This window comes from Oryctolagus cuniculus, chromosome 8 (genome assembly GCF_051225735.1).
Source record: "Oryctolagus cuniculus isolate XC-2025 breed Fujian yellow rabbit chromosome 8, ASM5122573v1, whole genome shotgun sequence".
In the NCBI taxonomy this organism is placed as follows: domain Eukaryota; kingdom Metazoa; phylum Chordata; class Mammalia; order Lagomorpha; family Leporidae; genus Oryctolagus; species Oryctolagus cuniculus.
Window position 1 is genome coordinate 71,832,770 of NC_142874.1, and position 13,115 is coordinate 71,845,884.

The 13,115-nt window shown below is 37.9% G+C and overlaps 1 protein-coding gene across 20 annotated transcripts in view; it reads right to left on the bottom strand.

Annotated features, from left to right (window-relative positions):
• The window catches only part of BLTP1 (bridge-like lipid transfer protein family member 1), a 244,321-nt gene that overhangs the window by 6,750 nt on the left and 224,456 nt on the right, over positions 1-13,115 (bottom strand). For all 20 annotated transcript variants that reach the window (XM_070047638.2, XM_070047636.2, XM_008267930.5 and 17 more), the window contains 9 exons: positions 9,206-9,343; positions 8,500-8,757; positions 7,256-7,406; positions 6,679-6,836; positions 6,369-6,561; positions 5,912-6,129; positions 3,223-3,474; positions 2,077-2,280; positions 212-406 (listed from right to left, as the gene is read on the bottom strand). In XM_070047638.2, coding sequence (XP_069903739.2) covers positions 212-406; positions 2,077-2,280; positions 3,223-3,474; positions 5,912-6,129; positions 6,369-6,561; positions 6,679-6,836; positions 7,256-7,406; positions 8,500-8,757; positions 9,206-9,343 — 1,767 coding nt within the window. The remainder of the gene's footprint in view (positions 1-211; positions 407-2,076; positions 2,281-3,222; positions 3,475-5,911; positions 6,130-6,368; positions 6,562-6,678; positions 6,837-7,255; positions 7,407-8,499; positions 8,758-9,205; positions 9,344-13,115) is intronic.

Below are 13,115 nucleotides of genomic sequence, written 5' to 3' on the forward strand. Positions count from 1 at the left end.
ATTAATATTCCCCATTTTCCTTGTCAGAAGTCATATTCCTGTTAAAACACCCATCAAGTTGACTCAGAATAAATTAATTATGTTAATATTACAAAAATAATCTAGGAGAGTACAGCAGTAGTGTGAAGTTCCTTTAGAGTTCTTTTTCAAAAAGTAACTTGAGAAATTTATTTTTATAACTTGAGAAATTAAAGATTGTTCTCCCACATACCCTGTAATGAAGGCTCCTGTGGTTCTTGAACATGAATGGATTTAAAATCGAGCTGCATCCTTGGTAATGCAAAGATAGTCTCTGTTTCATGGTTGTAGCTGGAACCTCCTCGGAATCCACTCAACAAACTAGAATTCTTCACTGTAGTGCTATTCTCCGTGTTATTAGCATCGACATTACGAAGTAAATTTAGCTCTACGTGCATAACAATAAAGACAGTAAAAGTCAAATGAAACAGGCATTGATGAACCTCTAGCCTTTAAGACACTGCAGCACATAAAACTTTTATCATTTTAAAGGCTGGAAAAACATTTTTAAAAGACAGCTATAAGAAAAATATTTTTAAAAAGATAGCTATAAGTGTATGTATAGATATTACAGCTTCCAAGACCGAAGCTTTCTAATGTGATTTTTGATAAACCCAATACATGTTGGTTTTGAGTTCTCATACTTTAAAATGAATATTCTTCTCTACTGAATTCATGTCTGAACTTAAAAAAGAGTTTCATTAAGCCAAAGGGTCTCTATAGATTGAACACTCACTCTTAAAGTATCTGGAATTGAATATGATCCTGAAATTGGAATCAAGAAGTCCTAATTTTCCCCAACAGATGTGCCAAGAGTATACTATATGTGTCATAAAAATTAATATTTTTCTATTTACACTAATAGTGGTTCAGTATGCTAATAGTCTCTATGGAGCATCCCAGTTGAAAAGAAACTCTTTCCCCAAATCTGTATTTGGAAAGAATAGTTAAAACAGGAATAATCTTCTAATTTACTTTCTTATCCTCCCTTATTCTCCAATATTTTTAAATAAATTTTAATTTTTTAATGTCTGCTGTTGTCTATCCTATAACTTTTCTTCACAGGGTTCAAGTTACCTTCTTTTCCATTGAAAGATGATCACTCTCAAGTTTAAAGCAATCAAGTCTTAACATGTCTCAATCTAGTGAGCCTTCTAATTCGCATTAGATGATTGGTAAAATCAATACTGCAAACTCAAACCTCAGAACAACCACAAAATAATCCATGACCACATTATCACAAGTCTGGTGTATCTAATCAAATGAAAAGAATCTCGGCCGGTGCCGCGGCTCACTAGGCTAATCCTCCGCCTTGCGGCGCCGGCACACCGGGTTCTAGTCCCGGTTGGGGCACTGGATTCTGTCCCGGTTGCCCCTCTTCCAGTCCAGCTCTCTGCTGTGGCCCGGGAGTGCAGTGGAGGATGGCCCAAGTGCTTGGGCCCTGCACCCCATGGGAGACCAGGAGAAGTACCTGGCTCCTGCCATCGGATCAGCGCGGTGCGCCGGCCGCAGCGCACTGGCCGTGGCGGCCATTGGAGGGTGAACCAACGGCAAAGGAAGACCTTTCTCTCTGTCTCTCTCTCTCACTGTCCACTCTGCCTGTCAAAAAAATAAATAAATAAATAAAAGAATCTCATTACAAGTACTCACTTTATACTTACTATTTGGTTTCATTTTGTTCCAGCCTCCCTGAACTTTAAGTTTGTGGCATTCTGTTATTTATTTATGTAATAATTTCTCCAAACCTCCAATTATAAGCATTACTATAAAATATTTTAACAATATTATTTTCCAAAGTATTTCTAATTTTTTATAGTACAATAAACTATTTATTTAAAGCCAATTTTATTTTAAATATTTTCATTTTCATCCAAAATAATCTGGTGCTATGAGATTTGCACTGTCAGGGTAGTAATTGTGGACTAAATAATCAATACTTGTATTAGCAGGAATAAAATGAAACTTTGTTTAAAGTATACCTGGCTTAAGTTCTAAATATAGCCAATATTACCCAAAATATAGCAAACAAAGTAAACTTAACAGACTCAAATTTTTAACCTTCATTCCTTGTGGCTGTTACATAATTGAACCATTCTTTCACACTTGCTACTCCATGGGGAGGATTTTCATGGCGACGCCTTGTTATCTTGGTTATTGTTGCCATAGGACTTTCCAAAGCACCACATGGTTTTGTAACCATGGTATTATGTCCAAGATGAAAATCCAATGTTTGTACAATATAGGTAGAATGATCATTAGAACCTAGAACAAAAGAAAAATACAGCTAAGTCATATATAGATAAGGAAGGCTATGAAATGAATAAATAAATGAGTAAAAGAAAAGTTTCTCTTTTTTTGTTACAATTAAATTAGTTCTCAGTAAGATGAAAAACATCAACCATTTTTTCCTTCATCACTAAGAAGCCACCATGAAGGAAAACTGAAGTACAAAGAAATTTAGTTTATCACTGTAAAAACAGAAGCAAACACAGCTTGCCTGTATGTATTATAATATAGACTTGACTGGCAAATAATTTCCTAACTCTACTACTTTTTGTCTTCTTGTCATGTTTCTGTAAAAAATATTTACAGTAACTACAATAATGACCATACCCAGCCATAGCAACAGAAACTTAAACTGCCTAAGAAAGGAGGGATGAGATGGCAAGTTTGGAAACAGGTTGTTTGACATGTCCCACATTTTATAGATTTGACAAACTGACAGTGAACAACTCAACATGTAAGATACATAACAAATAGAGTTAGACTTCAGAAATATTATAAAACAAAGATAGTAAAAATTTTTCATTTATACTTTTTTATTTTATTTTTTTTGACAGGCAGAGTGGACAGTGAGAGAGAGAGACAGAGAGAAAGGTCTTCCTTTTGCCACTGGTTCACCCTCCAATGGCCGCCGCGGCAGGCGCACAGCACTGATCCGATGGCAGGAGCCAGGTGCTCCTCCTGGTCTCCCATGGGGTGCAGGGCCCAAGGACTTGGGCCATCTTCCACTGCACTCCCGGGCCACAGCAGAGAGCTGGCCTGGAAGAGGGGCAACCGGGACAGAATCCGGTGCCCCGACCGGGACTAGAACCGAGTGTGCCAGTGCTGCTAGGCGGAGGATTAGCCTATTGAGCTGCGGCACCGGCCTATAATCTTATCACAAGATAGGATAAAGTAAAAGCGGGAAATGTGTCAGTTTACCATCTTCCCAGATTTTCTGAGCTTCAGTCCAAAAAGCAATATTTGGTTCTTCTAAATGAAAAAGGGCCCAGGATTTTGACCGAAAATTTGGACCATGAAAACAAGCCAGTGTCATATGATTTCCATGTAAGCTCATTGATCCTCCAAACTGCATTCCATCTTCTGGTAATGGAATCTGAAATAAGGATATGTGGCATCCTGATACCACCTTTAATACTCCAGGCCAGTGTCGATGATGAGCTGCATCCAGCACTGCAAGGAAAAGAAAACACCACCACAGCTATTTATCCTGAAGTGAGCTTTATGAACATGTTTATGGGATAGAAAGGCAGCAGGTGGCTACTTTATACACCTAGGTGACTCAGAGAATAGATGAAAACAATGCACTGCACCTGGCTTAATGAAGCACTAGCTAAAAGTTGCTGCTTGAGGATAGAGCTAAGGAAAAGTGGTAACTTGATTATTATTAAATAATAATTACAACTACCACTTTTGTAGTGCTTAAGGATTTACAAAGTACTTATATGAAATTTTACATAATTCTCATAATAAATTCCGTAAACTGGGTATTTCATCGTGACTCTTTCAAATAAAAAAGCAGAACAGAAGAGTTACGACCTAGATCCCCTTATTTTAAGTAACTACTTCAAGTGAGGTCAGAGGATCAGCAGCATCAGTATTATCCAGGAGTGTGTCAGAAATATATACTCTTAAGTCCACCCCATACCTATTGTATCAGAATCTGCATTTTAATAAGATCTCCAGATGTTTCAGATACATGTTAGTTTTAAAAGCGCTAATAAAACATACAATTCACATTTATATTTCCCATTTAGTCTAGTAATGCCTTGTCTGTTTTCTACACTTCTCGTATCAGATCCATCTAATGATCATGCATTGTATTTAGTGGGTATTTTTTTTAATCTAAAACAATAACCTAAACTCATTCAATTTTTTTGTGTATGACAAGATGTTTTCTGAAGAATCTAAGCAAGGTGTTTTGGGGAATATACCTTAATTGGTATATGCCTGAAACTAATTCTAGGTTAAAAGAAATACAGGGACTAGAGGAACAAAGTAAATGACACCACAAGAAAGCAACTGAAAAAAAAAAATCTGGAAAGTAAGATATTCTACAGGACAACTGGCCAGGTCTTTTCAATAAGTCAGGTCATCTAATGGGATTTCGATATTTTGTGGAAAAATGGAATTGAAAGGTTATTTTAAAAAAATGAAATCCACACATGTTTTTTCATAATACACATTTTCATGAATTTTTTGAAGCCTATACAAAACAGGAACTATATTAGAGAGTAAGGAACAAAAAAACCACATTTAACCTGTGATCTTATACTGGAAATACATGCATTGGTTTGGACAGCCATTTTGATTTATCTTTTCTTAAAGTATTCCTTTTTAAAGCATCACACTATTATGTGAACAATATACCATGAATAGTTAAGAATGGAAATAAGGAAGCCATTGGAATACCATTATCATTGTTACATAAATAGTTATATTACCACTGTAAGGAGGCCACTGCAAGAGTCTAGGCAAGAGATATTGGTGGATTTAATGAGGATGTTAGAGATAAAAGTGGGGAGAAGTAGTTGCATAGCTTTATAATAATTTACTGTCACAGAAGGAATACATATGCATTGAATAAAAGCTAAAGTACTAGCAAGCAAAAAATTTAAACATCCCCTTCCACCCAGAAATCATCACTGTGAAGCCTTTAGAACATATACTTCCAGATTTTTTTACATCTGTATTTGTGTGTATGTAAATCTATATACATATATATATAAAATACACATTTCATGAAAAGGTAAATCAAAATGGTATCATATCTGTTCAACAAAACTCTCCAGAAGCTACCCATTGTATTAACAATCCTATGTTTGAATTGATGTCCAGCATTTGCCTCCTTGCTCATTCTGCTTAAGCTACAATGGCCCCATAACAATCCTCAAACAAGCCAGATCTGTTCTTGCTGTGAAAACTTTGGACTCCTCAGTGCACCCCCCACCCCCATGCCTGGAACTCTTTCTCCCCAGATCTTAACCCAACTCCTTCACATTCCCACCAAAATGTCACTCCTTTGAAAAGGCTTCCCTGATCACTTTCTAAAGTAGCTATTATTCTTCCACTGCTTTGTTCTTGTCCTCAGCACTTCTCTCTACATGAAATTATCTTACGTATTTAGGTAGTAAGTTAATTATGGTTTGTCTCTTTTGTTAGAATTGAAACTTCATGAGGGTAGGGACTTTTTCCACCACTCTCTCTCTTATACCCAGAATAGTGCCTAATAACATGATTATTGCTTAATACTAAATTAGTGAAAATAATCTGCCTAATAACACAGCAAATCTAAACTCAGATTCTGACTTTGTAGTTCATGCTGTAAACCAGAACATGTTACTGTCATACACAGTGTTCAAGGCCATGGAGTGGATATGGGGGCAGATGAGTTGTGGCAAGGAGTGGGGTGATAAATGATGACTTCTCCAGTGATAACCTCTAATTCTCATAGCAGTAGTATTTTAGGTCCTTTGCTGAGTAACTGGGACATGGAATCTATAGGCTATCTTGTATGACATACCAATTATTATTTTAAATGTTCTAAATTAAAATGTAATAGACTTATTGAAAGAAAAGGCAAATATAAAGGCTAAATTCTATTTCTTACATTGTTCTTGTGAACTCTTCTCTAGGTTGTTAGTCATTGTTTTTGGTGGAAGATAAGGAACTGGTCCCCAGGTAGACAGAGCTCGTTTGCTGGTATCAAACTGTTGGGTGAAAAATTCCTGGAGCTTCATTCCTATTTTTATCAGATCTGGTGTGGTTGATCTTGATATCATTACTTGGAAAATATCCCACTTCAAATCTCCATGGACAAAAATCTCACTAGAGCATAAAAAAAATCTTTATCATATATCTTACAGACGAGACCAAAAAATTATAAGAAAAATTCTCTTCCCCACTGAACTTTTTCATTCATATACATTCATATTTTAACTCATATTAATTTATAATAAAAGATAATTTTGCAGGAAAAATGAACTACTTATGCTTTATCACTAGATGGTAGAAAATATTTTAAAAGCAGTTATGTAAAACGTTCAAAGTAATGTCTTAATAAATACCTTTTATCAGTTATGCTTGAATCCAGTGTATTATATAAGTTTACTTTCCATTCATCCTGAAGCTTAAGATCAGCATTACTGAAGATACCCATGAGGATACTTGAGCCCATGTAATCAACACGAGCTTCAGTAGAGCCCATTGTAATCTGAATTTTGTGACTGGGTTGCTGATTTGGGTGTTCAGAAATATGAGCTAAAACAGAAACAATAATTACTATTCACAGAAATGTCTATGGGAAAAACTCATCAAAAACCCCTTTTCAATATAATTTTTGAAGATATGCTAGATCAGTTGTAAAATTTAACGTACCAACCATCTCCAAAGCATTGACATCTATGGTCCCTCCAACTACTCCTCCTTTAGAATCTAACTGTGATCTTCCCAGACCAACAGACATGCTAATCTCTCGGTCCCGATTACTTCCCACTGATAGACGGCCCTGGCTCTTCAAACCACTAGTTGTCCAACTAAAAAAAGAAAAAGGTGTTATTAATTAGATATATGGCTTCCAATGTGATGAATTGAAAAAATGAATTAGATTATTTAAATAAAAGATCAAGACTGACAAGAAGTTAACATACTTCATATAAAAACTGTGTAGTCAATGTCTGAATTGTTAACATTGATGATGGTTTCTTCCTGCCTAGAATATCACTGTTTTTCTTCTACTGCTCCCACTTTTTGGAAAATGTATTTTGTGCTGTTTTATATTGCTATATCTTTAGAGTTAAGCTATTTTCAGGACAAAACAATTTACATCTCTCATTCACTGTCTTTACAATTTCAAGCATTTCAGCTTTAAAAAAGGTTTTCAATTACTTTAGTACAACATAAGAAAATTACAAATAGTGATTAGATGTATTTTCTTTGTGTCTGAGTAGCTTACGTTGTATTTCCCATTACATTACTCATATTCATTTGAACATTCAGTTGCTTCAAGTTGATAGCAAACACGACAAGTGTTTCCCATGGGGTCCCTTGTTGGCTCGCTGCTTTGTTTGATTTGTTAACAGGAGTTGATGTTTTTGAAAGTGAATCTAAAAAGGAAAAATTCATATACATATTCATTCACCTAAATGGCAAGCCAATAACAAAGCAAAAGCTACTCTATAATCCAAAAGATAAAAATATGATATTTTTTCTATTAAAACAATGTTTAAAAATTGTCATATTGCTAAAATTACCATTAACATTTAATGATTATTTAGTGCTGGCAATCTTACTTCTTGAAAGGTTTCTCCTGGTGTGCATGCCACATGGCAGCACATGTTACTTATTTTCTTTCTTAAAATATTTGAGAGAGAGAATGTGAGCATACTCCCAACATCTGGTTCTCTCTCCAAATACTAGCAAGATCCAGGGCTGAGCCAGGCTGAACTCAATCAGATTTCCCATGACAGTGGCAGGGAATCAAATCCTTGAGCCATCACCTACTGCCACCCAGGGTGTGAATTAGCAGGAAGCTGGAAACTGGAGTGGGGCTGGGACTTGAACCCAGGCACACTTCTATGGGATGTAGACATGCCAGCTGGTGTCTTAACCTGCTTCTCTTAGGATTTCCTTAAGAAAGGAGAAAATCCATAAGGTACTGCTTCCAAATAGAGGATTTTAAAATGTAGAGGTTACCTGGGGTGCCTGTATTCTGAGTTTTTATGGACTCAATGTATAAACTAAACCCTGCGTTTGCTCATTATGTATTTTATCTTGTAACAGAACTCTATCATTCATTTTTATACACTGAGGCCAAGGCAAAGGCCAAGAACACAAAAGAGTTCAAAAATTGCTGACTGAATAAAACAATGACTGAATAAACACAGACTCTTTTGGTACTTTAACAACATTGTAGGTATTTTTCTAAAAACAACTGAACCTAAAAACAACTAAACCTAGTAGATCATGATGACAATATGCTAATTCCTCTGCCCCTCTCCTTTTGCAAAGCTGGTAGTCATCGGTTGTCACCTCTTCTGGCAATACTTGAAATATTTATTATTTCTGTTTTTTGCTTTTTCTGGCCTCTCATAAAATCCTCAACAGTGTATTTCCCTATAGCTGGGATAAAAATCTGGGAATGAATAACATTTTCTTGGAAACACAGTAGTATTTTTATCTTGCAAACAATAGTATCACCTCTTCGAGGAACTGATGAGTCAGACACACTCCTTGATCGTATGGAAGCTGGGGATTTTAGGCTCTGCGCTGCTGTCCCCGGTGACATGGTACTGTTTGTCATATGCTCGTTGAACACATTAGGTGACTGAGGCATATGTGTGAAGGAGGCTGATTGACTTGGCTGCTCCCAGGTCCTGCAATAAGCTTTTCTTGATGATTCAGGGGAAAGGTGTTGGTTTACTCCTTCAATGGAATCAGGTGTTCCTGGACCAGATGCTAGTAGAAAAGTTAGAAAAGCAAAAACAAAAGTGAAAGGTAACATTACCATGTTATAAAATAATTCCACCTAGACACCATTTCTAGTCAGATTGCACATTGTTTCTAGCTGTCTATTTGGCAACAGTATGGCAATTTACAATTTTCAAGGAACACTCCAGTATTTTATTTAATTCTCATGAAAACTCCATGAGAGTATATTGGTTAATGTTACCATTTTACATGTAAGAGAACAGACCCAGTACTAGAAATTATAATATTTTCCACTGGGTCATGCTGACTCTACTTTTCACTTTCACAATTCTCTCTAGTACACAATACTACAATAGTATCTAAGATACTATTGTATTGTTCAACTTAACCAAGTAAAAAAATTTTGTGTTATCAATCATGGATCTTGCCACTATTAAGCAAAATTAAAAGCAAACTAATTATGTAAGAAGCTCACTTGGCAAATTTATAGTTTGGTCTCCGAGAAATAAACGTCTTGCAATACTTCTCCTGTACCAGGCTCTTGGAAATGCCAGAATTTCACTGAGTCGGCGCATATCATATTTAAAGGAAGCAGAACCTATATCACAAACAGCTGACAAATATAAATAAAATTTGTTAGAACTTAAAACAGATTTCTAAAATGTTTAATATTTTCACATGGTAGGTGTAAGACATAATACTGTGGAACTGAATTACACTTCTGTTGCAATTCATGAAATATCAAATAACATTATGATTACAGAAATAGCACAGTCTAACAAAGTTTCAATTCTGTTTTTGAGTTGATGGCAAGCTGGAATCCCATCATCTCTTTATTATGAAATTCTTGGGTTTGAATGATCAATCTCATAGGCAGCTCTCAAAGCTCTTATCAAATATGGAAAATGTAGCAGGAAGATCAGATGGGACACAGACTTCAAAAGGAGTTGCAATTCAAAGAGCTATGGCTTTCAGACAATAAGCATTCTGAAGCCCTTCTCCTGGGATTCTGCTCTAAGCTTTCTTATGTTCCTGCTTTATGTACTCTTCTATTCCTGTATCATAAGTTCAGTAGGGTTCATGAGACAACTCCCAAAGCTAAAGTTTCTGCTTCAGCTTGAGCTCACAGCCACACCTATGAGCCAACTGACTCAGCCTCTTCCAGCTAAATGACCTAATGACAGTTCTTCATTTTCTTCATTATATTTATCTAAGTTAATAATTTCACTGCTCCTTTATTCATCTTATCTAAAATTCTGGGGCATTTTTATCTCCTCTGCTGCCCTTCCATAACTTGTCCTCAAGCTTATGGATTCTCTTACATCCTTTTTTTTTTTTTTTTTAAGATTGATTTATTGGGGTCAGCACTGTGGTATAGTGGGTAAAGCCACAGTCTGCAGTGCCGGCATCCCATATGGGTACCAGTTCAAGTCCCAGCTGCTCCACTTCTGATCCAGCTCTCTGCTATGCCCTGGGAAAACAGCAGAAGATGGCCCAAGTCCTTGGGCCCCTGCACCCATGTGGGAGACCTGGAGGAAGCTCCTGGCTTCAGATTGGCAAAGTTCCAGCTGTTGCAGCCAACTGGGGAGTGAACCAGTAGATGGAAGACCATTCTCTCTCTCTCTCTCTTTCTCTCTCTCTGCTTCTCTGCCTCTCTGTAACTCTGACTTTCAAATCTTTTTTAAAAGATTGATTTGATTTATTTATTTGAAAGTGTTACAGCAAGAGAGGGGGAGAGAGAGTTATCTTCCCTCTGCTGGTTCACTCCCCAAATGGCTACAATGGTCAGGGCTGGGCCAGGCCAAAGCCAGGAGCTTCTTCTGGGTCTCCCATGTGGGTGCAGGGGCCAAAGTACTTGGGCCATCTTTTGCTGCCTTCCCAGGCCCATTAGCAGAGAGCTGAATTGGAAGAGGAGCAGCCAGGACATAAACCAGCGTCCACATGAGATGCTGGCACTGCAGACAGCAGCTTACCCTCTACACCACAATGCTGGCCACTGACATCGCTCTCAGAACCATTTCCTTGGGCCAGTGCTGTGGCATAGGAGGTAAAGCTGCCACCTGCAATGCCAGCATCCCATGTGGGCACCAGTTCGAGTCCTGGGTGCTCCACTTCCAATCCAGTGCTCAGCTATGGCCTGGGAAAGCAGTGGAAGATGGCCCAAGTGCTTGAGCCCATGTACCCCTGTGGGAGACCCAGAAGAGGCTCCAGGTTCCTGGCTTCGAATCAGCATAGCTCTGGCTGTTGCAGCCATTTGGGTAGTGAACTAGCGGATGGAAGACCTCTCTTTCTCTGCTTCTGTCTCTCTGTGACTCTGCCTTTCAAATAAATAAATCTTTAAAAAAAAAAAAAAACATTCCCTTTTATCCTTTTTTAATATAATAATTAAGTCCTTCATTGATTATTGTTGGATCTATTAAAGCAGTCTACTCAAGCATCTTTTCTCTCCTATATCCTATCTCTCTAAAAAACCAGTTTGAAGTATCCTTAATATCTAATGGTTTGTCATCAGCCAAAGGATAAGAACCTGGATTCTACACACTTGCACTTAAATTCCTCTACAGGCTGGTCCTGATCGACTTCTTCAGCTTTTCCAACAGCCCCACCTACTTGTGTACAACCAATTACATGTCCTGTTATACCCTAAGCTTCAGTCACAGTTAATCAAGGTATGATCCAAAAGCACATGAGTGATGCTCATGGTGTCATGGAATATTATGTTGCTACCTTCAAGAATATTCCTACTTAATTTTCAAGATCTGGTCCAAACACCGTTTACTTGTGAAGCCTTTTCTAATATATAAAGATAGAATTTATTGTTTCATCCCCTTTATATAAACTCCCATGATAGTATTGTCATTTATTTGTCTACACATAAGACCTTGCTTTATTCATGCCTGCTCTCCTCAGTCACCCGGCAGAGTACCTGACAAAAGTACACTGTAAAACATAGTCTAATACAGGTTACTAAATGACTATGAGGTTAAAGTGAACATACTATATGAAGTTACCTTAAAAAGTCTGTTGGAAAAATGAGTTTTAAAAGATTATTTTTTAACACTAAAAGCCTTAAAATCTATGCATGATTTTTTTCATAATACGCTTTTCATGAATTTTTGGAAAATTTTATATTCATGGATTTCAAAATTTTTACAGCAAAATAAATATCTTTCAAATCCATTTTCCATAATTTTTAAAAATTACAAAAGTTTTAACTCAGTATGTTGAATTTTTTAAAATGTTTAAATAAGTAATGTAATTGTTAATAAGTTTTTTGCTCACTGTTACATAGCTAGTTCTTAATTTTTTTTTTTTTTTTTTTTTTTTTGACAGGCAGAGTGGACAGTAGGAGAGAGAGACCGAGAGAAAGGTCTTCCTTTGCTGTTGGTTCACCCTCCAATGGCCGCCGCGGCCAGTGCGCTGCGGCTGGCGTACCGTGCTGATCCGATGGCAGGAGCCAGGTACTTCTCCTGGTCTCCCATGGGGTGCAGGGCCCAAGCACTTGGGCCATCCTCCACTGCACTCCCTGGCCACAGCAGAGAGCCAGCCTGGAAGAGAGGCAACCGGGACAGAATCCGGTGCCCCGACTGGGACTAGAACCCGGTGTGCCGGCGCCGCTAGGCGGAGGATTAGCCTAGTGAGCCGTGGCGCCGGCTACATAGCTAGTTCTTACGGTATTAACAGACACCACAAAACTCAAGATCTGTATTAAGCAGAAATTTTTAACATCAATCATCCCTTTTTAAAAGGGGCACTTTAAAAGGTCAAACAAAGTCAGAAGTGTTATTAATTCATGGTGGAGAAGAAGTAAGAAAAGAACTAATTCAATTAGCTGTGTTCTAGCCTTTTGGTGACACATCTATTTATCTAGAAACCATATTTCTAACATTGACTACTTGGACTGACAAAGCACAGTAAGCTGTACTGTCATTCTTCTACTTTAAATCAACTTATCACCAAAAAGTTAAGGGAAACTAATATTTAAAAACTGTTAAAGAGACCATTATTTGGGCCGGCGCGGCGGCTCACTAGGTTAATCCTCTGCCTAGCGGCGCCGGCACACCGGGTTCTAGTCCCGGTCAGGGCGCCGGATTCTGTCCCGGTTGCCCCTCTTCCAGGCCAGCTCTCTGCTGTGGCCAGGGAGTGCAGTGGAGGATGGCCCAGGTGCCTGGGCCCTGCACCCCATGGGAGACCAGGAAAAGCACCTGGCTCCTGGCTCCTGCCATCGGATCAGCGCGGTGCGCCAGCCGCAGCGCGCTGGCCGCGGCGGCCATTGGAGGGTGAACCAATGGCAAAGGAAGACCTTTCTCTCTGTATCTCTCTCTCACTGTCCACTCTGCCTGTCAAAAAATAAAAAATAAAAAAAATAAAAAAAAAGAGACCAT